Genomic DNA, 25,315 nt, shown 5'->3' with positions numbered 1-25,315 from the left:
GAGTGCCACATCCAGGAATTCCTGGGACACTCCAAGGATGGGCACTCCAACCCTCCCTGGGCAGCCCGTGCCGAGGCCTGAGCGCCCTTTCCATGGGGAAACCGCTCCTGGTGTCCCTGTGTGGCACCGCCCTCCCTGTTCCCTGGAGCAGCCCCCCTGCGCCGGCCGACCTGAGACCTGAGGGGATTCACCTCAAACTCAGCCTAAAACCAAGCCCTGATGCCGAGCTGCTGGCTCGGGGCAGCGCCGGCCTCACGCTGGGGCGTCCTGGCGCTCCAAACACTCGCAGGCACAGGTGCCCGCCCCGCCGTGCCTGCTCCCGGGCCCCGCTTCGCTTGTACGGCGAGCTCCTGGGCTCCGGGGCCGAGGAGCAGGGCAGTGGTGAAACGGGGCACAGCCGCAGCAATGTGCCCGGTGCACGATCACTGCACACGCCAGGAAAGGCAGGGGAAGCGGTTCAGGCATGGATCCTCCCTGCTGTGCAGCTGAAGGTTCATGGGTATCAAGTACTGCTGCTAAGGAAGTTCCTCAGCGTTTGCTCCTGCCAGTAGTCGAGCCCCACCGCATTCACATTTGTAATAGTCGAACGTGTAAAAATTGGTTCACGGTAGAAATGAAAGAATATACGTGTGTGATTTGATTTACAGGACCATTAATTTTCATAAATACTTCCTGTGTGTCTACACACATGGAATATTTCCAGTGCAGGGACCTTTCTTTACGAGAGATTGGGAGATTGGCAAGTGATGTTTCTTGGGGTGGCCAACGTCTGCTTTTTCTCCTTCCCTTTCCTGAGGAGCTGATTCATTGCCTCACGGTGCTTTGTGCTGATGGCTGGTGATAGCTGCATGATTGCTATCAGAAGGAACTGCCAGGCTGCAGAAAATGCTTATGGCCCCGTTTCTGCTCGCCTTTAATGAATTCCTCAACAGCAGCCGCACAAAACCAGAGAATTACGGAATTCTGGCACGCTTTGGGCGGGAGGATGCCTTAAAGATCTTTATTTCCAACCTGTGCTACGACACAAAATAACTCACACAGGCACGCTAATGTGAAAAAGGTGTATTTTATGATTGGCTCTTCGCAAATATTAAGTTGGATACTATATGTATTATGGAGGGTTGTTTTGTAATACTGTATTAATCCTTTTTAAGTAGTGTGTTAAATATAGTTTTAGGTTATAACATAATGTTAAAATAGAAACTCTGCAATGTAAGATATTTTTTATTAGCTCAAGAAAGGGATGAGATAATCAAGAAACTCTTCACAGAGATAACAGCGACAGGGCACACAAAGAGTTACAGCCTCCTTATCAGAAAAAAACAAACATCCTTCCACCTCTCTGTCTTTATGGAACCAGCAGGATTAAGGGGAAGGAGTTGACAAAAAGCAGAAAAATTCTTAATTTGAAAGGAATCTATGCATCATGTATGAGATACATGAATATGCAACAGGCTGTTGCTTTTAAGGGTTGTTCCTTTGCTCACAAGGCAGGTTTTTGGCAGCTCAGTGCCCAAAAACATCTGGATGTCCGTAATTCTTTGCTTTTTATTGTCTTGTAACTGTCCTAACTCTAAATTTTTATTACTCTAATTTTATTACTATTTTTAATAACTATTTTACTACTAATAAACTTTTAAAATTTTAAAACCAAGTGGTTGGTGTTTTTCACACTAAGATCAAAAGAGCAAAAAGAAGCAAGTTTTATTTCTGACCTCGCAATAGATAGAATTCCAAAAGTGACAGTGGATTCGAGGAAGAAATTGCCACCTCTCCAACCACACTGGTCAAACCAACAGTCCATCAAGTCTCTTCCCCCACAAAAAAGAATGCAAAACGATCATTATTTACATGCACAGAGAAAGTCCAGTAGAAATATGTAAACATCAGAAGGCATAGGAAACTTTTAAAAGAACTTTAAAACTTCTAAAAGAACAGGGCGACGTGCTGCCATGGAGGGGTCAAAAGAAACAACCCCAACAGTGCACCTGAACGAATCCCAGGCCCTGGGGCCGCACGGATGGATCCCACTAATCCCTCTGGGCAGCGAGTGCCCGGCCCGGCTGAGCGTGCCGCAGAAATCCCTGCCCAGGGCACAGCTGGCAGCGGGCACAGCTGGCAGAGCCGTGTCCCACGCCCTCCCCTCGGCCTGCCCGTCCCCTCTGGGCTGCCTGGGACGCTGCCCTGCTCCTCTGAGGCCAGCAGGGCTCACCTGGCCGGGCTCCAGGGCACGGGGACGGGCACGGGGATGGGCACGGGGGCAGAGAGCTCAGCAGTGGTGCCTTGGCTGCGGGTGGGAGCCCCCAGCCCTGCCCTGCTGGGCACACACAGCGCTCCCACGGCATCTCAGGCTGGCCTCTCCCCCACCCTCTCCTGTCCCGGCCAGCCTTCCCTGCTGCCAAAGCTCCGTGCCAGGGCAGAGGTGGTGCCAGTGCTGCCCTCAGGAGCGCCCTTTCCATGCACAGCCAAGCCTCCGGCCCCTGTTCTGGACAGAATAACAGATTAAATTATCCCCTTGCTCCCAGGGAATCCGAGGAGTGGAAGCATCATGTCAGGTAAGGCACTGTGAGTGATGCCCTAAACCCAAAATGCAGGATTATCTTCCAGAAACACATTTGGACACATTCTCCCACCTGTCACTCTTTTTAATGAAAAATCCTCCTATCTCAGGCTCTGTCGATGTCCTTTGTTTTGCCCTATTCAGCCATCTAATTCTAATTCCACTTTTGGGCAGGAAGAAATAGAGATATGGAAAGAAGAATGTTGCTCATAAATATCACGAGAGATCTTATCTTTCGATTTCATTACTCAAACTCACAGGTCGCCAAGTGAGTCAGCTGGATGCAAAGCTCTGCTCTCGGAGCCCAAAGGCCACCAGGCCACCTTCCCTGAGGCTCTAAGGGCAGGTGTTTGATGCAGGTGGCCACGTTCCTTCCCCAGCACTGCCTGTTTGGGCCATTTAGAGGCATTTAGGGGCAAACGAACGAGGTTTGTTTTAACATTTCAGTCGGGGCAGCTTTACAGCCTAAAGACAGTAGGTCAGACATTTATTAGGAAGAATCTCTATTTCGAAGCGAGTCGGATTTCAGCGGTGTTATTGATGCACAGACTTCCTGCCCTGCTCCCAGCAGCTGCGAGCCGGGACCGGGAGCCCGGGGAGGACGGCGTGGGGAGGAAGGTGAGAAGGGGGCGGGCGGGGCTCAGTGCCAAAGCCGATACGCATCAAAACATGATTCACATGGTTCACACATCGCCTCCCGGCTCAGGAAGCCTCCCGCTGACCTCCCCTTGAGACGGAGCAGCAGCGGCTGCTCCCGGCTCTTCCCGGCGCTGCCTGCTCGCTGCAGGGGAGGAATCGAGTCCTCACACGGGCACCGGTGCTCCCCAGAACCCCGAATCCCTTGCCAGGGGGGTCTGGTGCTGCGCCTGCCTCCCCACAGGTGCTCCCGGAGCAGGGCAGCAGCTCCTGCTTTCCGAGCACAGGCACCGGGGCAGGGGTGGAAAACGGAGGCTTTCCCTGCCCAAACAGGGACCTCAGAATCTTCTGGGCTGGAAAAGCCCTCAGAGAGCATCAAGTCCAACCACTCCCCAGCACTGACCGTGTGCCACATCCGCAAGGCCTTTAAATCCCCCCAGGAATGGGGACTCCACCACTGCCCTGGGCAGCTGTGCCGGGGCTGGACAATCCTTTTGCAGTAAGATATTTTCCCCAATATCCAAGCTGAAGCTCCCCTGGCACAGCCTGAGGCCATTTCCTCTTGTCCTGTTGTCGCCTGGGAGCAGAGCCTGCCCCCCCCCCCACCCCAGCTGCCCCCTCCTGCCAGGGAGTTTTAGGGAGTGAGGAGGTGCCCCCTGAACCTCTTCCCACGCCAGTTGTTCTGCAGTGCCCCAGCCCCCGATGTGATGGGATGTGCTCTTCTGAGCACCGTCAAACTGCCTCAAAAATATGGGAGACATAGAAAGGTTGTAAAGCGGCATCTCAGTCAGCAGCACCCTTTGGGAATATGACAGGGATTCATGTTCTCTTCTCAGGCTGAAAAGGCCAGAATAAATACTAGATCAAAAATCTCTCCTTGCTCTTTTAGTGAAAGAAACACTTTGGCATCAGGGGAAATTTTTCACCAAGGAAGAAAAGAGAGGGAGAAAGGAAAGGTGATGCAGATTTTGGAAGCAGAAAATTTATCTGAGAGTTTTATCTGTTGGCTTTGCCTCCCCTGAGCTATAAAAGGGCGAGTTGCCGGATGAATCAGAGGCTGTAGTTAATGAGTGCATTTGACATCCTCGGATTCCAGGTAGTACACAAGTTGGAAGTCATTTAGACCGTGAAGCAGCCGCCGCGTTTGACCCCAAAGGCGACTTCAGTTCACCGCAGATGTAAAGATTTCTGTGTTCCCGGCGGCACACGGGAGACTCAAATGACCCCTCCGCGCACTGACAGCAATCGGCTGCTTAATGGAGCTGTTTTTCTCATAAAGTCCGAGCGAGGCTGCACTCGATAGTCGGGGATGCGATAGATCGGAGGGTTTGGTGGAGCTGCTAATAGAGTTCTCCAGCCCCGGCCATCCATCTCCCAGCCGCTCATCCGTTATCATTATCTCCCTTTGTCTCCTCGCAGGCCGGGCAATTTGCGAGGTGATGGCGCTATGTGTGTTTAACTGCACGTGATCGATGTCTGCTCGGCAGATATCCTCTGGTTTTCTCATTATAAGTGCAGAAATGTTTCCTTAAACACCACGCCGCTGTTGTAGATCGGTATCAGCTCTGACAAAACCGCCCCAAAGCGCCGGGAGCAGGAACCGGGGAGCTCCGCTGGCTCCTCCCGGGGCTGGCAAAACCTTCAGCCCAAAAGTCCTGGATTCTTTTTGCAGCCCACATTCCCACGGGACAGGCAGGACCCGACATTTCCCTTTGGCCGATAAGAAATAATTCAGCGTTTTACAGGGATATCTCATCCTGTCCTCACTTGGGGCCTGGGAATCTGGAATCTGTTTCATGGAGCTGCCTTTGGAAATGCCACCCCAAAGATGGGGAGGTTGCTTTGGAATTGGAACCAGAACCAGTTTGGTTTGATGATCTGTGATAAGAGAGGCAACCACCAAGAGATTAGGATCCCACCGAAAGAGTCTCAGAATGGAGAAATCCAGCCTGGCTCACCTGTGGAGGGTTAACCAGTAGCGTTGGTTTTGACAGAGGAACCCAAAAATCTCTTCCTCTATTTGGGAAATGCAATTACCTGTGGAACCAGCATGAATAGACCATTCCCATGGAATACATCAGCTGAAACCATTTCCTCACACCTAGGATATTCCAAACCCAGGTTCCTGATGGAGAGTGACATCCTGGCCACCATCTATTTCCTAAGTGCTGGTGGGCTTCGTGGCCCATGTGTGTGCTGAAATCCTGTGGGTTTGTGAGGCACAGGGTGAGCAGCCTGGTTACAGCTAATGGCAGCGGGATGAACAGCCACACAAACTTCTGTCACTTACGCCGGGGAGGATCCGCTCCGCAGGGGAGTAAAGGTTTTACACGCTGTATAAATCTAAAGTGTGGATTTCCAGCAGGCTGAGGACTCCCCATTCCCCTGCTGATGGAACGGGGGGGCTGTGGCACGGACAACAGGCACACTCCACTTCCCCAGCCCCTGCCAGGAATTCCTGTCCCTGGAAAAACTGCAGCAGAGCCAGCAGCTTCTGGGTCCACGACTCATTTCTTTTGCATTTCCCAAGCAGAAGAGCCCTAAGAAGGCACAGCATGAGGCAATTCCCCCCAGAACACCCCTGACAACATCACCAGTGCACAGCTGGACAGTGCCAGTCCCCAGGAGTAAGGATGGAGTTGCAATTCCAGTGTGAAAAACCATGAACCAAATGTGGTCCTGCCAGGTGTGCAGGAGCCCAGAGCTTTGCCAGACCATGAAGAGCCGTGCTGAGGTTCCCACTGCCATCCCGGGGGTGTCAGAGCCGGCTGGGCCCTTGCCATCCCCTGCATCTCCAGCTCAGGAAATGCCAGCTGCACAGCAGCCAAAGCATTTCCAGCTTCACTCAGAGCCTGGAAGCAGCTCCTGGGCCTTTCCAGTCACCCTCAATCTCTCTGCAGCTTCTGGAGCCTCGACCTTGTACAGGAATTTATGCCCCCCAGCCCTAATGCAGCCTCTCTGCAGAGACTCTCAGCATCCTGAGAGCCCTCTTCCCACTAAAAGCTGCCCTCGAGCTCGGGGTCAGCCCTCAGAGCAGCAAGCACAGGGAATCCCTCTTGCCTTGGTGTGGTTTTCTCCATCCTGGCTTTAAAACCTTCTGTGTTTTAACCCCAAACCCTCCAACAGAAATTGGCTCTGGCACCCAGGACCTGAGCTCTGGGCAGCTCTGCCCCTCCAAACCTCCCTGTCCCTGCTCCAGCTGCTCCCTGTTTGGGAGCAGAGCCCAGCTCAGCTCTCTGATCCCTGTCCCTGCACTTGCACTCCAACCTGTCCAAGCCAGAATGGGATCTGTGTGCCCCATATGGATCTTCCAGGCTTGTCCTGCTACAGATCCATCCATCCATCCATCCATCCATCCATCCATCCATCCATCCATCCATCCATCATCTATCCATCCATCCATCATCCATCCATGCTCCATCCATCCATCCATCCATCCATCATCCATCCATCCATCCATCCATCATCCATCCATCCATCCATCCATCCATCATCCATCCATCCATCCATCATCCATCCATCCATCCATCCATCCATCATCCATCCATCCATCATCCATCATCCATCCATCCTCCATCCATCCATCCATCCATCCATCCATCCATCCATCCATCCTCCATCCATCCATCCTCCATCCATCCATCCATCATCTATCCATCCATCCATCCATCATCCATCATCCATCCATCCATCCATCCATCCATCCATCCATCCATCCATCCATCCATCCATCCTCCATGCTCCATCCATCCATCATCCATCCATCATCCATCCATCCATCCATCCATCCATCCATCATCCATCCATCCATCCATCCATCCTCCATGCTCCATCCATCCATCATCCATCCATCATCCATCCATCATCCATCCATCCATCCATCCATCCATCCATCCATCCATCCATCCTCCATCCAGCCATCATCCATCCATCCATCATCCATCCATCCATCCATCCATCCATCCATCCATCCATCCTCCATCCATCCATCCATCCATCCATCCATCCATCCATCCATCCATCCATCCATCCATCCTCCATCCATCCATCCATCATCCATCCATCCCAAAGCTGGCCATGGAAGCATTCCCAGTCTCCACAGACGTGTTTGGGGTTTGTGTGACCAGGTTAATGCAGGAGGGGGGTACTGGGGTGGCTTTTGTGCCCCACGGGGGAGCCCAGGCTGCAAAGAATGAGGAGGAAGGAGCAGCAGAGCCATCATGGCATGAGCTGACCACAGCCCTGCTCCTCACCCCTCTGTGTCGCTGCAGGGGAGGAGGGAGAGGCTTCAGGAGTGAAGATGATCCTGGGAGAAGGGAGGGGTGAGGGGAAGCTGTTTAAATATTTTGGTTTTATTTCTCATTATCCTACTCTGATTTGATTGGTAACAAACTAATTTCCCCAAGTCCAGCCTGCTTGCCCGTGGTGGTGCTGATTGCTGGGCGATTTCTCCCTGCCCTTATCTTGCCCCACGAGGCTTTTGCTCTATTTTCTCTCCCCCTCAGCTGAGGACGGAGCTCTGGGGGTGCCCGGTGTGCAGCCTGGGTCACCCCAGCACAGCACAGTAACAGAATGCCATAGAGGGCGTGGGAGAAAAGGAGCAAGAGACTGCAAAATAATAAATAATCATGGAAAAAACTAGGGCACAGCAGTGTCACCGGCTTTTAATGTTTCCTTCTCATCCTGCCCTGCCTCTTCTCCCACGAAAAGGGAACACTGCAAGGTGGGAAGAAGCTCCAGAGCAACAGGGACACAGAGCTGTGTCTGTTCAGAAGCACCAGAAGGATTACAGATAAATATTGAAGCTATCAAAGAAGCTTAAAGGATTTAGGAACCCACTCCCCATTATTATCCTCACTGGGGGAGGGGAAGTGATCTCTGCAGCCCTACAGCAAACACCAGAACCGTGCTGACTTCTGAAAGCCTGGCTGCAAATTCCCCCTCGTTGGCTGGACAGGGGAGAAATGACCAAGGTGGGGTTTGTGACACACGGAGGCACGTTTGTCCCTGGTGGGTGCTGCGGGGAGCCGAGCTCTGTGACAGCCCAGAGCACCCCTGAGGCAGAGCCGGGGCAGCAGGACCAGTCCCAGAGCAGCACTGGGAGCACTGGGCTGGCATCCATCCCTCAGCTTTCCTTCGCTTTCTCTTACTGCAGGGAAATCCAGACGGCGCTGAAAAACGATCTGAGCGATGGTCTGGGAGGAAAAGCTGGCGGCTCTTCTGACGTGCGTGTGTGCAGACAGGGGGGAATTCCTGCACAAATCAATTCCGAGGCGGATGTGGGGTGTGGGGAGCTGCCTCCATTCAGCTCCGCTGCCGAGGCGTCACCGCAAACCTCATTACCCAAACACGACACGGCCCCGCTCCGCCGCCTCCCGGCGCCGCTGCCGGCCACAGAAAGCTCCGTTCTCACCGGAGAGGGGTGACAGGCATGTCTGCCATGGGCAGAGCAGCGTCCTGCTCCCCGGGACTCTCGGCTCCGGCCGCACAGCCCCGGGCACACACCCCGCTCCTTCCCTGCCCCCCGGGCATCGCCCTCCGCGCCCCAAAGCCACCCCAGGTGGGCACAGCGAGGATGGGCTCCGGCCGCTCTGGGCAGGCTCAGGCACGGCTTAAAGCTTCACTCCCTGCTCAAAAAGGCACCGCAGGGGCAGGAACCCAACGGGGCCGGGCCCAGCCCCATGGCAGCTCCCCCCTGCTCCAGCCCAGCCCTGCGTTCCCGTGCCGGGAACATCTCGTCCACCCCAGGCCCCTCTGCAGCCCTCCCTGCAATTCTGGCTACTGCCAGCTCGGTCCTCCAGCACCCGGAATGGTTTCTCTGCTGCACTTTTAAGGGGATGCTGCAGTTTTAAAACACAAATTAAATTTTTAATGAAACTTCATAACTGTTGTACCCAAATGTAATGTAATATTGATAGGAACTGTGCATCCAGCTAGCATGAGACTGCCCTAGAAAGCTTTTTAGGATGTTATGCAATATAGAGCTAAATTAATTATTTGTAATGAAAGGATCTGTGTCCCTATAGCATCACAGAGACCTACTGGTACAGAGACCACACTCCCGAGCCTCACTGCGTGTAAATGTCAGGCAATTTAGGAGGAGACTGGCTTGTGAGATGGGAACAATGAAAGCAAGGGAAGGGAAAAAGGGAAGAGAGTGAATGTGCGAGAGAGGGAGAGAAACAGAGAGGGAGAGATCTGCAAAGAAAGACTGCAGCAAAATGCAGCAAAATTCCCAACTCCCGTCTAGAGTGTGTCTGTCACAGAAGGGAATACTCCATTTCACACACGGTGTGGGCACTGGCTGCACCCCGTGCCTGAGCTGCACTAGTGACAGCTGCACCCTTTAGAAGGCACCAAAAAAACCCATTTTGCATATACAGCATTGTCAACAGAACCATGGAGCAGCTGGGGCTGCTTCCCTGTGCCTGGTCCAGCAGCAGAAGGAAAAGGCTTTGGAGGTGATCTTGCCCCCCTCACATCTGGGCTCTGCACAGGCAGTGGTGCAGTGACCAGAGACCCTGTCCTTTCTGCAGTTTCCCCAAGAACCAGTACTTCTATTCAAAAAAAGACAAAACAACCTGGCATCTGTGCCCTGTCCTGCTTTGAGCCTGCTGGGAATGGGGGTGTGGGGCTGGGGATGTGGTTGGAGGGGATGGTCCCTCAGGAGCCTCAGTGACAGCACGGGCACAAGCAGCAGCTCCGTGCCCAGACAAAGGGAGCTGAGCTTCTGGCAGTGTAGCCATTGCTGTTTCCCATTTCAAGCTGCCTTCATCCCATAATGGATCGCGTCGTTCCCACTCCGCAGAGGAGACTTAAATGCGGAATCAGCATCACCCCACAGGAGATGGTTTATGTACAGCAGGCTGCACAAGCTGGAGAGAAAGCTTCCACTGCCTGCTCCCTGGGGCTCCAGCTCCTGGGATTAGAGAGATTTGTCCACTTTAAAAAACTGTCCTCTCTGCACTGGTGATTCTGCTGCTCCCACACAGAGGTTAGTGTGGAGCAGACGGGAGATTGACACCCCTCACCTCTGCACGGGCAGAGGCCACAGGGCCGGCAGCACCCTGGGCTGTCCAAAACCATCCTCGTCCATCACCAGTACAAATGTGCCTGCTGGCTCCTGTTCAGGGCTAAATCATCTGCGAGGGTCCCTGAGAGCTGTGCTCAGCTCTTTTCAGCTACAGAGCCATAAATCAGCTGCTACCGAGCGCTTGGGAAGAGGCAAGAGAAGAGTTAAAAATAGGGGCTCCATTACTCCATTACAGCCACACAGCTCCTAAATCTACAGAAGCAATAACAGATCCTACTGCATGATTCAGTGATTCTGGGAAAGCTGAAATCCTGATCATGTTTTCCGGTTCTTTCTTTGCATTAGGAGCCACAGGGGTTATTTTGCTTATCTCTTGTAGAGCAGCTTTGTTGTTTTTTCCCATCCAGGCATTTCCTGGTCTCCATCACCATAGCATCCGAGTGTTTATTTTATTGCATTTGTCACCTTGGTCTCATCTCTGCATAATGTGCTATGGACGACAAAAGATTGCGAGGGAAATTGGTTCAGTGACACGCTCAGCTCTGTCAATGCTGTGCAGATGTGAGCAGGAGTGGGACCCGACTCTGCTGCCTCTCACACTGGTTTACACTGGTGTAATTCTATTGCCTGCAGTAACATTATTTTTGGGTTGTGTTCCTGTCTGTGGCAGAAGGATTAGACCTGCAGTCTTGTCAGCTTTTCCTTTTGCCAAAAAACCTCAAACCCAACCAGCACAGAAGGGAGACTGCTCTGCCCAGCAAACCCCAGGGGGTCTGTCCCCTCCTTATCCCCCTCCCTCCCTGTCCTGCTGCACTGGAACACTGCTCAGCACAGAGAGCCGGCAGCAGGGACAGTAACCAGGGTGATAAAGCCAGAAGGAAGAGCCTGCTGGAAAGGCAGATTCCCCCCCCAAATTTCCTGCAGGAAAGCACAACACCCCAGAGGGGAGCAGTGCCAGAGGTGTGGACAGCCCTGCAGGTGAGCAGCACCACAGGTGGCTCTGAACCACACAGGTAGGACCAGCAGTGGAACGCAGGAACCTCAGGAAGGCTCCAAAGGACACCCAGATCTCTTCAGACCCCACAAGCACAGGGACAGGTCGGATGCATGCTGATGGAAGCACTACAGGATGCCCACGAAGGTGCCCCAGAGGTGCTGATCACCCTGGCACAGCTCCTGACCTCTCAGCCACTTTGGTCAGCACTGCCCTGGGTCCCCTGGGCTGGCATAAATGCACCGCAGAGCATCAGAGGGTTTGCCAGCCTGCCATCCTGCTCCTGCTGAGAAGCCCAGGCCCCTGGGCTTGGCCATGAGATGCTGCTTTAACTGTACCAGAGCAGGGCTGGACGGGGAAAGAGGCTCCCAAGGGCAGCTGAGCTGCCTTTGAGGAGGAAACTCTCCCTGCCACATCCGTGTGTCACAAACCTCCCGGGGCTGGATAAAGACTCGCTCCAGGAAAGGCTTCAAACCAGTCACAGGTACCACTGAGAGCCACTCAGGGAGCTCCAGCCCCAGCCAGGGCTCCTCAGGCCTGCTCCAGGCAGAGCAAAGGGGAAAGGACCATAGAGCCGTTGTGTTTTATATTCTGCAGATCCATGGACTGAAAGCCTTTGTATTTTATTGACCCACTTCACTAATCAAAATTAATTGCTTCATATTTCACAGGATAACTTGGCATTATGTAAATACTCCAGCCATATGTGCTGCTGCAGTGCCGAGCTGAGCTAAGGGCCACAGTCCCCCGTTACCCCTGCAGGCTCCTCTCCAGGTCAGGATTTTCCTACCGCAACACAACACCCCAGGAGAGGACAAGGATAAAGTCAACAGCCAGGAGAGGCTCAGGGAGCTGGGACAGCTCAGTTTGTGCTCAGGTGTCCTGGCCAAGGATGTGGGGAACAAGGGCAGGGGACACTGCTGGCTGAATGAGAATCGGCCTCGGCTGAAGTGCTGAAGATGAGAAAAGTGACAGCTCCAACAGCCATGAGCTATTCCCACCAAGGACAGATCCAGACATTACCTGCAAGGTTCTTTTGCTGGTCAATAAAGAAGCAAAAATACTGCTTCCCTGCAGAGTGGGGCTGGGCACCGGCACCAGTGGGAGCAGCTGCCCCGGGACACGCAGTGACTGGAGCCCGTCCGTGCCGGCAGCCCCACAGCTCACCCGTGTCCTCCCGGCAGATCCCCGGGGCTTCCCCTGCTCCACGCGGCACCGACCCACGGGGCTGCCCCGGCCGCTGCTCCCACACCGCAGCCGCGCACCCGCGGCCACAGCCCCGGGAGCCCGGCACGGACACCCAGGGGGCACCCACGGCGCAACCGGGGGGCGCCCACGGCCCTGCCCCCGTCACCGCACACACCCCGCACGCACCTGTACGTGCACACCCGCACACAGCCGCGTGTACACGCACAGCCTGCACAGCCAGCCACCCACCCCGCACACACACCCGCACATCCCCGCACATCCCCCAGCCCCTCCCTGCACAGTCTCCTCTGCCCACGCGCCGCCCACGCGCGCTCCCGCCCACGGACACACGGTCACAGACAGACACACGGACACACGGACACAGGCGGACACACGGTCACAGACAGACACACGGACACACGGACACAGACGGACACACGGTCACAGACAGACACACGGACACACGGACACAGGCGGACACACGGTCACAGACAGACACACGGACACACGGACACAGACAGACACACGGACACACGGACACAGACGGACACACGGACACACGGACACAGACAGACACACGGACACACGGACACAGACGGACACACGGTCACAGACAGACACACGGACACAGGCGGACACACGGACACAGGCGGACACACGGTCACAGACAGACACACGGACACAGGCGGACACGCGGACACAGGCGGACACACGGACGCGCTCTCACGCTCACAGAATCATCACCGCACGCTCTCGCACTCACTCACGCCGCGCTCCCACGCGGGGCCCCCCCGCCGCGGGCCGGGATTCCGCGCTCCGTGACGCCCCGCGCGGCCCCGCCCGGCCGTGATAAAAGCGGCGGCGCCGCAGCGGAGCCGGAGCCGGCCCGGAGCGAGCGGAGCCGAGCGGAGCCATGGCCGCGGGGCCGCCCGGCAGCCGCCGCCTCCTGCCGCTGCTGCTGCTGCTGGGGCCGGCGCTGGGGCCGGCGCTCGGCCAGGGCCTGGGGCAGACGCGCTTCATCTGCACCTCGGTGCCGCTGGACGGGGACGTGTGCGCGGCCTCGGCGCTGGGCACCGGCTCGGCCGAGGAGCTGAAAGGCACCGTGCTGCAGCTGCGGGAGACGGTGCTGCAGCAGAAGGAGACCATCATGAACCAGAAGGAGACGATCCGCGAGCTCACGGCCAAGCTGGGCCGCTGCGAGAGCCAGAGCGTGCTGGAGCTGCCCGGCGAGGGAAAGGGCAGGAAGGGCTTTACCAAGAACACCATGGGCGACCTGTCGCGGCCGGCCGCCGCCGAGACCCTCAGCCAGCTGGGGCAGACGCTGCAGTCCCTGAAAACTCGGTTGGAGAACCTGGAGGTACGCGAGGAGAGCCGGAGAGCCGCACAGCCGGGCACCGGGAGACACGGGGACCGGGGCGCCCGCGCATCCCAGCACGGGGAGCGCGGAGCCGGGCACCGGGAGCCGCCTCCCGGTGGTAACAGCCCGCTCCTCTGCTCGTCCCTTGCAGCAGTTCAGCAGGATGAACTCCTCCAGCCAGACCAACAACCTGAAGGACATCCTGCAGAACAAGATCGATGACCTGGAGAAGCAGGTGCTGTCGCGGGTGAACAGCCTGGAGGAGGGCAAGCTCAGCCCCCGCAACGAGTCCGAGGAGCGCGGCAAGATCGAGAGCACGCTCACCTCGCTGCACCAGCGCATCAGCGACCTGGAGAAAGGTACCGGGCGCTGCCCACCCCCGCCCGCCCGCCCGCGGGACCCCCGGGCCGGCTCCCGGAGCTCCCCCGTCGCTGGGGACCGGGCGCTGCCTGACGATGCGGAGCCGCTCTCGCGGGCGGATCTGCCGAGCCCGTCCCGTTGCCCTCCCCGGGAGCGGTCCCTTTCCCCCAGCTTGGCTTTCCCCGTGGCAGGGGTCGGGACTGGCTGATCGTTAAGGTCCCCCCCCACCCAAACCCTTGCTCGGTGGTTCCTGAGGCGGCCGGTGCCCGCGGGCTCCGCACCGGGGATGCTCCGGGCGCTGCCCGCCCCGGGGATTAGGGAGCCGCGCGGCGCCGGAGGGATTTGCTCCTCGCTGCCATCTCAAGGCCCGTTACATAACGGGGTGGGGAGGGGGGGAACCCCCAAAGGGGCAGAAAGGGGGCCCGGCAGGAACCCACCGCCCCCACGCTCCCGCAGGCCAGAAGGACAACCGGCCCCCGGACAGGTTCCAGCTCACCTTCCCCCTGCGCACCAACTACATGTACGCCAAGGTGAAGAAGAGCCTGCCCGAGATGTACGCCTTCAGCATCTGCATGTGGATCAAATCCAGCGCCTCCCCCGGCATGGGCACCCCCTTCTCCTACGCTGTGCCCGGGCAGGCCAACGAGCTGGTGCTCATCGAGTGGGGCAACAACCCCATGGAGATCCTCATCAATGACAAGGTACAGCCCCGGGGCGTGGGGAGGGTGCTGGGCTGGGGGGGCAGCGTGGGGGACCCCCGTGTGCGCCACCCTCACCCACTGCCCGCAGGTGGCCAAGCTGCCCTTTACCATCAACGACGGCAAGTGGCACCACATCTGTGTCACCTGGACCACGCGGGACGGCGTGTGGGAAGCCTACCAGGACGGCACACAGACGGGCAACGGCGAGAACCTGGCCCCCTACCACCCCATCAAGCCCCAGGGCGTCCTGGTCCTGGGCCAGGAGCAGGTAAGGGCCGGGGGCAGCCGCGGGGTCCCTGCTCGGCCGGTGCCCCCGGGGGATCGGACGGGGCCGCCCGGCCCCGGTGCCCCGGTGACCGCAGCTCCTCCGCAGGACACGCTGGGCGGAGGCTTCGACGCCACGCAGGCCTTCGTGGGGGAGCTGGCCCACTTCAACGTGTGGGACCGCAAGCTGAGCCCGGGGGAGGTGTACGGCCTGGCCACCTGCAGCTCCAAGGCCCTGGCGGGCAACGTCATCGCCTGGGCTGAGGCCAACATCGACATCTACGGCGGGGCCACCAAGTGGACTTTCGAGGCCTGTCGCCAGCTCAACTAGGGCCACGGACAAGCGAGAGAAACCTCCTCAGCGGGTTCTTTTATTTATTTTTTTTTCCTCCTTTTTTTGCGCAAAAAACAACCGAGAACGAAGCCACCCGACTTGTCCCGGGAGCAGGGATGCCCCGGCAGCGGGGTGCCCGCCCCCGGAGCCCCACGACCCTCCGGTTTCTGTCTTGCCAACGTCCTTTAACGCCTGCGTGCCTTGGCCTGGCGCGGCTGCGCCCCCCCGCCGCCCCCCGGCCCGGCCCCCGCTTCGCCGCCGCTTTCCTTGGGCACCGGCGCCTGAAAAGGCTGCGGGGCCCGGCCCAGAGCCCCCTCGGGGCTCCTCTCTGTCCAGCCTGACCCCCCCGGCAGGGTGGTGCCCCCAGACCCCCAGAGCTGGGGGAGAGTTGCAACATCCCCCCCCCCCCCAGCTGCGCTCCAACCCGGGGTTGCGATAGCGGCTGGCACTCCGAGGAGGGGCGAGCCCTCCGTTGCCAGCCCCGGGAGGAGCCGCCCCCCCTTCCCCGGTGAGCCCCGCGCCCGTCCCCGGCCGGCGCTGCCCCCGAGCACCACAGCCATAGCCCCGGGCTGCGGCGGGCCCCGGGGCGGGACCCCCGGCGGGACCCCCCGGCCCCGCTCCCCGACCTGCCGCACTCAGGTACCCCCGGCCCCGCCGCCTGCAGCCCCCCGAGGCTCCTACGCGCCGTAGCTGGTGACAAATAGCCTTTACCGTCCCCTCCAGCCCAGCTCCCACTGACAGGTCTGAAGCCTTTCTGCTTTTGATAATACACTCTCTTGTTTCTCTTACTGTAAAGGGAAGTTTATTACCAATAAAAAAAAGGTATTTTTATGAAGATAAGAAAAAAAATATATAGAATTATCAGCGCTCCCTGAGAAAAAAAAAAGTGCTTTGAGATTCTGCAGGATAAAAAGAGATAAAGAAGCGTATTTTGAGATAACAGATGCATTTTGTATGGTTTCCTTTTCTAAACTCCTGATTTGTACTACAGATTGCAGAAATCACTCCCCAGGCCCCCTCCTGCCCCCCAGGGCAGCCCTGGGCGGCAGTGGAGGATGAGGCAGAGAATTCACCCGGGGCTCCAGAGCCTCACGGCCAACTCCAAAGATGCGGCAAAGAGACGGGCGGAGCGGAGGGGTCCGCGCGGGGCCGGGAGCTGCCCCCGGCCGGGGCACGGAGCACGGAGCACGGAGCCCGCCCGGCCCCGGCTGCTCCGCGGAGCCGGCGCAGGCAGCAGCACCCCCAGAGCGAGACCCCGCGCACGGCTCAGGGCAGCGGATCCTCAGCCGTGCTCTTGGTGCAAGAAAAAAAACCCCGAACCATCGAGAGTTAATTTCAGTTCCTCCCAAGCCCCCGTTCACGTCGGCGAGCACAGGCACAACCTGCTGAGAGCAGCAACGAGACCATGGCACGGGTTTAACCTCCAGCCCCAGGTGCGTTGGATTTGCCAAAAAACCACGAAAGGGTGTGATGTCAACGCAGTGTACATAGTGTACAGTAGGGGAGAGAATTAATGTATCTTAATTTGTCATTATTTTGCTAACCAAAGCTGTACATTTTTCCTACTCCTGGCTCTGTCTCCTTTGGGATTTGAAGGGGTTCTGACACCCCATGCATCCGGCCCGCATCGGCAGTTCTGACAATGCACTGTTTCTACGGATTCTCATGCTTTTTCCATTTTATTGCTGGGATTACATGAATTGTTGACTTTATTTTTACACAATAAAGCGTGAAGAAAGACACCGGCTTCTCTTACATGTGTCTGTTCCCTGAGCAGCCAGTGCTCAGCAGCTTGTCTTTTCCCACAGGAAGGTTTTGTGCCTGCATGAAGCAGAAATTTCTGCCCAGTTCCTCTTGGAGCTGGCTCAGGCACTCCCTGAGCCTCTCTGCCAGGCTCGCTCGTTCTCCTCTACCCTCAAACCACGTCTTTCCCTGCTTTATGTAACACGCCACACAAACTGATGTATTTTTTCCTCAAGCCACTAGCTGGAAGCTCCCTCTGGGTCCGCCAGGCTGGTGCAGGGGACAGTGGCACCCGGGGCTCTGCAGGAGATGCTCCCGGTGCAGGCATCCCTCAGGACCGGCTGCCTCCGCTCCCTCGGGAACCGGGCTGGGCTCCAGGCGCCGTTCCTGGAAGGCAGCGCTCCCAGGGGCAATCTGAGCCTGTGGCTCACTGGGTGGTGTGGCTGGAGGCCACTCGTGTGCCACAGACGGGGACAGGCCAGCACAGCGTCCCCAGCACTGTCCCCGAGTGCTGCAGCCTCCCCCTGACCCACAGCAGCCGTGCCACACGAATTGCAGTAAAGGTACAAGGAGGAAAATCATCATTTGTTCCTTGTAGCCAGCCCAAACCGGTCTCCCACACAGCCCCCCCGAAACGCCCCCGTCCCGCTGCAGCTGGGGACGGGAGAGCTGTGGGTCCAGCCCGGCGCTCTGCCTCGGCACGGGCAGGACACGGGCCAGCAGCAGGGACACGGTGACAGCCCCGAGGGACGCGGCTGGGGGAGCTCAGCAGAGCCCTCGCTGCTGCCACGGCGGCGGCCAGCGACCATCAGCTGCCGGGGGCTGGGGATGGCCACGGGCAAGGTCACAGCAGTGGCTACGGGCAGGGTCACGGCAGTGGCCACAGGGAGGGTCACTGAGAGTCCTGCAGCCTCTTGCACTGCATCTTCCCAAGAACTTCCCCAGTCACTGCAGCCTCTGGTAAAGGTGACTGGTCACCTGCCACCTCCCACACCTCCAGCTGCTCACAGCCACCCCAGGGTCCCGTCCTTCACCCAGCCCCTGCCACCCCAATAAAGCCTCTCCTCCAGAGCGGAGCGTTCGCTCCTGTGGCTGCTACACTCCTTTCCAGAACGCCTCAAGCACAACCATTGGAACAAAAGGGAAGGGAGATGCTCCGAGCCAAACGGCAGGGCTGGGAACCAGACGTGGTTTTCACACCGAAAGCCACAGACTGGAGCAGAGTGACAAGTGCTGGGCACCCTGGGGAGGGGACAGTCGCATCAGGAATCTGCTGGGGCCAAGAGGAAAGGTGAGACATCAGAGCTGTCTCAGGGCACTTCACTGAGCCCCACGGGGACAGCTGAATGTGATGTGCCACCACACCACTCCATCACCCACAGTCAGAGAGGAGGCAGGGACTGCCATAGCTGAGGGGGCAAGACAGGCTGGGCAGCGACACGGGCACAGCGGGCACTGAGGGGCTGCTGAGGAGAACGGTGCAACCACGAGTTCCCCCTTCCCCGGTTCCCCAGATCCCCCCAAGTGCAGGAGGGATTCAGAGCAGCGTCTCCCCAGGCTCAGGAAGGCAGCAGCGCTGCAGAGCCCCCCCGCACGCCCCTGCCCGGGCACCGCTGCTCCCCAGTCCTCGCAGCAGCTCGGCCCTCGCTGCCGACGCAGACACCGTCCCCCCCCCCCGCCCCCAAAAGCCAGCTGCTCCAAGGACAGGCTGTTGGGCTCCGTGTCACTGGGAACAGCCCACATCCTCACCAGGGGATGCTATTTATACCCAGGGAAGGCCGGCAGCTCCTGCCTCGCTCTCAGCCCCCGGCCCTGAGCAGGGCCTTGGCCCGGGCGTGCTGCCACAACGCCCTCGGCCCTCCCCGTGCCAAGGTGGCATCCCAGCGCCCACCCGCTGCTGCAGGAGAGGGAACGATCCATCCCCAGGCAGAGGCTTGTGCTGCCCTGCAATCTGAGCTGCAGCAACAAAACGGCCCCAACAGGGGGGGTCGGTTTCTCCGGGGGTACCCGGCAGACAGCGCCGTGGTGGAAGTGGGGCTGTCCCCACCCCAGGGCCGTGCGCGGCCGGGGCAGGGCAGGGCGGGACGGGGGAGGCTGCGGGTGGGATGTGATGTGATGTGATGTGATGTGATGTGATGTGATGTGATGTGATGTGATGTGATGTGATGTGATGCGGGAGGTGGCTGAGGGAGCTGCAGGAACTCCAGTGGGTAACGAGCCCCCGCCTCATCGCCTCCGGGCTTCCCGGGGCTGCGAGCGACCCTCGAACTCTTAGCCCCTCCCAAGCCTGCGGGAATTGATGGGTGCAGTCAGCTCAGGCAGCGGGAAGAGGCAGAGCAGCCCTGGCCAGGGCCATCCCTGTCCCTGTCCCAGCTCGGCGCTGGCGCAGCTCCAGGCACGACCCGCAGCGGTGCCAGCTCCTGCGGGAGGGAGGATCCTGGGAGAGGTGAGGAGCAGCCCGGCCCATCAATCTCGCACCGTCCTGTCACCTCACGCTGCACCAGGAGCCGCTGCTCGGGTTTGGTGGCACCAGCTCTGCGGGGACAGCCAGCGCCGCGAGCGCTGGGATCAGGGAGCGCCTGCCCGCCCCAGCGCACAAATCCAGCAGCTTTTAGAGCGGCAGAGCAGATGGAGATCTTGGGCTGCGTGAGGACAGGCCCCAGGGCTCGGGAGATGGCTCAGAAATGCCCACGGGAGCCAGGGACAGTCCTTAAGGGCAGGACGCAGCTGGGATTTACAGCTCTGATCCGGCTCCTCTGAGACTTGCATGGCAGGAAAACGCCTGGCCGGGCTCTTCGCATCCTGCTGCCTCCTCTGCTCCCACCGCTCGGGACAGCTCCTCCGGGGACTCCGAGGGGTGAGAGGAAGCGATGGGGAGAGAAAAACTGAAATATGCTGTGTTTTACAGGGAAACACCCCGAAAAACGGAGACAGCGTGTCCTGAAACGGCCTTTCCCACATCCCTGCCTGCACGGGAGCGCCTGGGGCCGCCTGCGAGCGGAGCCGCCTGCGGCACTGGGACCAGCAGCGTCCCAGAGCATCATCACCACGCGGCGCCCGAGGCACTTAATAAATGCCGTTGTTGGATTAATTAGCAGTGAATGTGTCACGCCGCGCCAGGCCCGCGCGGCTGCGGGAGCACATGGCTCCAGGAGACCCGGATTAAACATGCATGAGACGGGCAGCGGTGGGAGAGCCCCCGAGCAGCGAGGGGGGCTCCGCTCCCCGCCTGGGCAGGGCTGCGCCGGGGAAACCGCAGCAACGCCGGGCACGGGGCTGCAGAAATCGCTCTGCCTTCGCTCCCGAGCGGAGCTGACGGGGGTTGTACATCCCCTCCTTCCCTGCACGGAGCCCGGACGGGGCCGGGAGCAGCAGCGTCCCGAAGGATGACGGCGCGGGAGGTTCGGGCAGCAGCTCCAGCGTGAACTCCCCGAGCCGGGGCCGAGGGGCTCAGCCGGCTCTGGGCATCACGGGGAGGGTCCCGGCTGCCAGACACCACCGAGGCTCCCAAGAGACACCGAGTGGCTCCAAGAAGCCACCCTCAGGCTGGCACTGGAGGAGGAGGAGGAGAGCAGGGAGGTGGGCGGCCAAACACTGCAGCCGGGCAGGGCTGGAGAACATCTCTGCTCAGGGAGGACTGGGATGGGATGGGATGGGATGGGATGGGATGGGATGGGATGGGATGGGATGGGATGGGATGGGATGGGATGGGATGGGATGGGATGGGATGGGATGGATCCCTGCGTGAGAGGGCAGGGGGAGCAGGGCCGAGCCCTGCCAGGGCCAGAGCACAGGGACCGGCCGGGGCACTGCAGGCAGCTGGACACCTCCCCGGGCATCGAGTCAAGGCCGACAGACCGTTCCGGTCACAGGCGTGAGTCACTGGCTGTGACAGCGGCCCTCAAATGCCACTCGGGAGCCTTTGCTGGCAGAGCATCGGTTCCTACACCCCGAGGCACTGCCCGGCCATCCCGGCCAGCGCAGCCGGGGAGGGGCTTCCTCGAGCCCTCCCTCCCTCCGGAGAACACAACCAGAACCGGCCGGGGCCGCACGGAACCAGCAATTCCAGAGCAAGCGTTGCTTTTCACAGCCCGCAGCCTCTCCACGGTCCTGCTTCCCCAGCCAGGCTGACTCCAGGCAGCTCCCAGCAGCAGGAGACCCCATCCCACCCCCACGGGGGGCTGGCAGCTGCTGGAACACGGGCCTGCCCCCCGTTTTCGCCTTCTCAGAATCTTTTCACAGCCTTTTCCCGGGCTCCTCCTCCTGCGATTTTCCCAGCTGCTGTCAAACGTCACCTTGGCAGCTGCTTCCTCCATCCTTCCTATTCATCCCGACGGATTATGGAGGGCCCGGGATCTCAGACTCCACCAAGGAGCTCTGGGCAGATCCTCCTCTGGCTGGGGGTCCCGTGAGGGATCCTGACCCCCTCCCGGGGATACAGAGGGGAACATCACCCCATCTCCCACCCCCAGTAAGCCCCGCTCCGCCCTGGGACAGCCCGTGGGGGTGCACGGAGCAGAGGCAGACTCTGTCTTCCAAAGCTGATTAAAAATAGATGCAGCATCAAACTAATTATGGTGATTAATTAGCATTTGTGGAGCAGAGTGAGCACAGGAGGGGGCACACGGGGAAGAGTGGGTGGTGCAGTGGGGTCAGAGCCCACCCTGTGCTGCCCCGTCACCCCCAGTGCTCTCCAGGACCGGGGGTACCGGGGCAGCACATTTGGGGGGTCCCCAGTCCCCCACCTTCCCTCCGTGTCAGCAACAGATGCCAAACCCCACAGCGCTGCTGGAAATTAGGTCAGCGATCGCCTGCAGCGCGTTGGAGCACTGCTCGTCCTGCCGAGGTGCCACAGGGCAGCCCCGGACCAGCGGCCACCCCGGGCCGGCTGGCAGCGAGGGCAGAGGGATGGAGAGGTCTGGGGCAGCCTCCAAATCCCCTCCTGCCCGGGAGGGGCGAGCAGGGCTGCAGGGCTCCCCTGTGCTGCTGAGGCAGTGCTCGTGGAAGCTGGGAATGACAGCATCCCGAGCACCCCACACCCCTGGAGTCTGCCCCCCAACACCCCATGGGGCAGGAAACCCCCCCAGGGACACGGCGGCGCTGATTTCTTCCTTCTGGAAAGCGGAGCAGGACCCCAGGTGCCCACAGTGACGGTGCCCAGCCCCTGCACACACCTCTCCAGCCCCCCAAAACCTCCCCGTGCCCGCGGACCGGGCGGGTTCAGGCACCGACGTTGGATTTGGGATGGGCTGTGCTCCACAGCTGGCAACGCTTTCGGCTCCCTCCTGCTGCCTCCCCAGGCCCCAGGAGACCCAGGTGTGTTGGGCCATTAATATTCAGGAGCTCCGTGGAAGCGTCCAGGGCTGGGAGAGGAGCCCCGGGCCGGTAATCCCGGGCTGCCCGGGACCCCCAGCCCCGTCCGCCTCGCACTCCCGACATCCAGGGCCCGTCCCAAGGGCTGGAGCAGGGGCAGCGCCCCCGGCACGCTCCTGCTGCTCTGCTCCCCTTCCAACCGCGCTCTGGGGAGCAGCTCCCGCTCCCTTCCCTCGCTCCCGGCGCAGTTCGGCAGAGCCGGGCAGGAGGACGGGGAAAGGAGCCCATTTCCAGCAAAGTGGAATTTATCCACCTGCAGTCGGAGGCGTGAGGAGGCTCGGGGCGGCCGCGGGGACCACACGGACCTGCCTGACCAAGGGGCTTCATCCTCAGCCTGTACAGGGGGACTCGGCTCAGAGGTGGCGCCAGGAGAGGCCGGGATGTTGTCCCCAAGGGACTGGGATGTCCCCGGCCCCGATGGTGTCCCACGGGTGGGGCAGAGCCCGGCTGCTGTCCTGCCCTGCCTCGGCAGTTCAGGCACGAGCAAGAACCACATCAAACTAATTGGATCCCAGTTTACTGCAAACAAAGAGAAGGCAGGTGACATTTACCTAGCGGAGTAATTGATATCCGAGTAATTTGTTGGAGTAACCTCATTACACGCCAGCTGGATTTCCACACCCTCCCAATCCCACTCATTACAAACAAGGTTTGTGTGTTAATCAGAGCGCTTTAATCACGGTGCTGCCCACCATCCCTCCGGCAAGTTACAAAGCCACCAGATTTATCACAGACTCTAAACACTCGCCCAGGAGTCGCTGGGGATTTCGTTAGCAGGCAGTGCTGCTCCTCGGGAAAACACCGGACACTGGTCCCTCAAGTGATGCACAGGGGCACAGCCGGCTCCTGGCACCACCTCTCCTCCCTTCCCGCAGGCTGTCCCTCCATCCTGGCCCGCTGATCGCCTCCTCCTCCTCCTCCTCCCCAGCGCAGGCAGGAGCTGTTCCCTCGCCAGACACCCGGCTCCAGTCACAACACGAGCCGGGAGGCGCCGGCAGAGCCTCCCACGCCGGGAGCGCGGCGCTCCCCGGGGCTCGGGGCTCTCCGAACGCAGCCCCACGGCCGCAGCCCCACGGCCGCAGCCCCACGGCCGCAGCCCGGGCAGCAGCGGCGAGCACTGACCAGCTGGGCTTTGCAGGCAGAGGCACGGCGTGCCAAGCGGGCGCTCCAAGAAAAGCAGGAAAAAGCGTGTTCCTAAGGAAACATCCTGCATCGAGCCGCCGAGGTGGGAACCGACCCAGGAGTTAATCACGGGCTGCTTTCACAGCCTTGCTTCGTGTTTTTAAAGCTGATCCGGATGCCGGGATGGGGACAAGGCACTCCCAGCGTGTCACCATGGACAGACCCAGCTCATGGGGGACCCCCAGAGTATCCGTGGGTTGCACCCCCAAGAGCAGCCACCCCCCAGCACCTCTGCTCTGCCCCCTCCTCCTCCTCCAGCCCCAGGGTCTCACGGCCGGCTCTGCTCAGCAGCGATGGCTCCTTGGCTACCAAAACCCCACCCAGTAGCCCCGGAGGAGAAGGGAGCACCTTCCATGTCCCCACCCTCGGGGCCCCCAGTCCCCCAGCAGGAGAGATCTGTTGCCCCATGGATTTGCTGCCTTGCTTTGGGCTGACCGCTGCACAAGCTGCTCCATCACCCTAATGACACAGCTCACAATCATCTCATTTGCTATTAATTTGCTTTGTCAAGAGAAATTCCACTCATTTGCTTTTAATTAATGGGGCCTTAAAATGAAGCCGGGGGAGGGGCTGGCGGGGCTCTGGTGAGAGGATCAGGGACGATCAACCAACACCAACAACGGGAAGAGCAGTTGGGGGAGAACTATTTATAGGACAAAAGGAAGGGAAAATTTTTAAAAAAGGACAAAAGTACAAAAAAAGAAGAAGGAACCAAAAGCCCTGCAAGGGAGCCATGGCGTTCCCCAGCTCCCTCTGCACACCCGGGCTCTGTCCAGGAGCCACCTCATCCAAGAGGCCTCAGCTGCCACGGGAGGCAGGGACCAGCACTAAAAACGCCCATTTCGAGCCAGAGCGGGGCCCAAAGCTCGAGAATGCTGCGAGATCCAAGGGACACAGCTGCCCCAGCCAGCCCCACAAACTCCAAATGCTCCGGGAATGGGGGAAGGGAGAGGGCTCAGCTCCACACCCAGTGGGAGCGCCCAGACCTGCAGCTGGACCTGGTTTGGGGAATCAGGAGGGAAACAGCCCCTCCTAAACCCACCCAACCAAGCCAGAGGGAAGAGGAATGAGAACTGGGGGCAGGGAGGGGGGAAATCCCAGTGAAACACTTCCCCCGTCCTCGGCAGGAGTGTCCCAAAATACAAAGCCTGAGTCACCGGAGCTCAAACTGCACAGGCAGCACCTACACTGCCACAAGCTCCAGACACGGAGGTGGGAGCTCATCCCACCCAGCTTCAGCACCTGGCACGGAGCTGCTCACCCAGGCGCCCTCAGAGCCCACAGAACAAACACTTGCATCCTAAAGCAGCTCCTCTCCCTCCTCCCGGGACCAAGACAAACCAGGCAGGTGCAGGGATCCTCCTTCCTCATCTCCAGGCGTCCAAACACAACGGAGGGAGCAGATCCAGAGAACCTGCAGCAGAACCATTCAGCACCTGGCAGTCAGGAAACCCAACCCCAAGCCAATTCTGCCCCAGTTTGTCACCCAGGAGCCATCACTGGGCAGCCACATCTCAGCCCCACAGCTCCTTCCCCAGCAGCACAGGGGGTGACCAAGCCCTGAGACACCTCCAGAGACTCCCAACCAGT

General features: G+C 59.3%; 1 protein-coding gene across 1 annotated transcript; it reads left to right on the top strand.

The window, feature by feature from the left end:
• The first annotated feature begins 13,259 nt into the window (after nucleotides 1-13,259).
• On the top strand, nucleotides 13,260-17,167 carry NPTX1 (neuronal pentraxin 1). Its single transcript, XM_068209912.1, has 5 exons — nucleotides 13,260-13,768; nucleotides 13,920-14,127; nucleotides 14,585-14,829; nucleotides 14,918-15,097; nucleotides 15,203-17,167. The coding sequence occupies exons 1-5, from the start codon at nucleotides 13,325-13,327 to the stop codon at nucleotides 15,422-15,424; spliced, it is 1,299 nt and encodes a 432-aa protein (XP_068066013.1). The 5' UTR covers nucleotides 13,260-13,324; the 3' UTR covers nucleotides 15,425-17,167.
• Nucleotides 17,168-25,315: the final 8,148 nt, after the last annotated feature.

This window comes from Anomalospiza imberbis, chromosome 19 (genome assembly GCF_031753505.1).
Source record: "Anomalospiza imberbis isolate Cuckoo-Finch-1a 21T00152 chromosome 19, ASM3175350v1, whole genome shotgun sequence".
Taxonomy (NCBI): Eukaryota; Metazoa; Chordata; class Aves; order Passeriformes; family Viduidae; genus Anomalospiza; species Anomalospiza imberbis.
This window is presented reverse-complemented; position numbering and strand designations above follow the sequence as displayed.

Excerpts from the sequence above, each read along its gene's own strand:
- NPTX1 (XM_068209912.1), top strand. The coding sequence starts at position 13,325 with ATGGCCGCGGGGCCGCCCGGCAGCCGCCGCCTCCTGCCGCTGCTGCTG. Across the intron at positions 13,769-13,919 it reads CTCGGTTGGAGAACCTGGAG|CAGTTCAGCAGGATGAACTC; the intron begins GTACGCGAGGAG and ends CGTCCCTTGCAG. Across the intron at positions 14,830-14,917 it reads AGATCCTCATCAATGACAAG|GTGGCCAAGCTGCCCTTTAC; the intron begins GTACAGCCCCGG and ends CACTGCCCGCAG.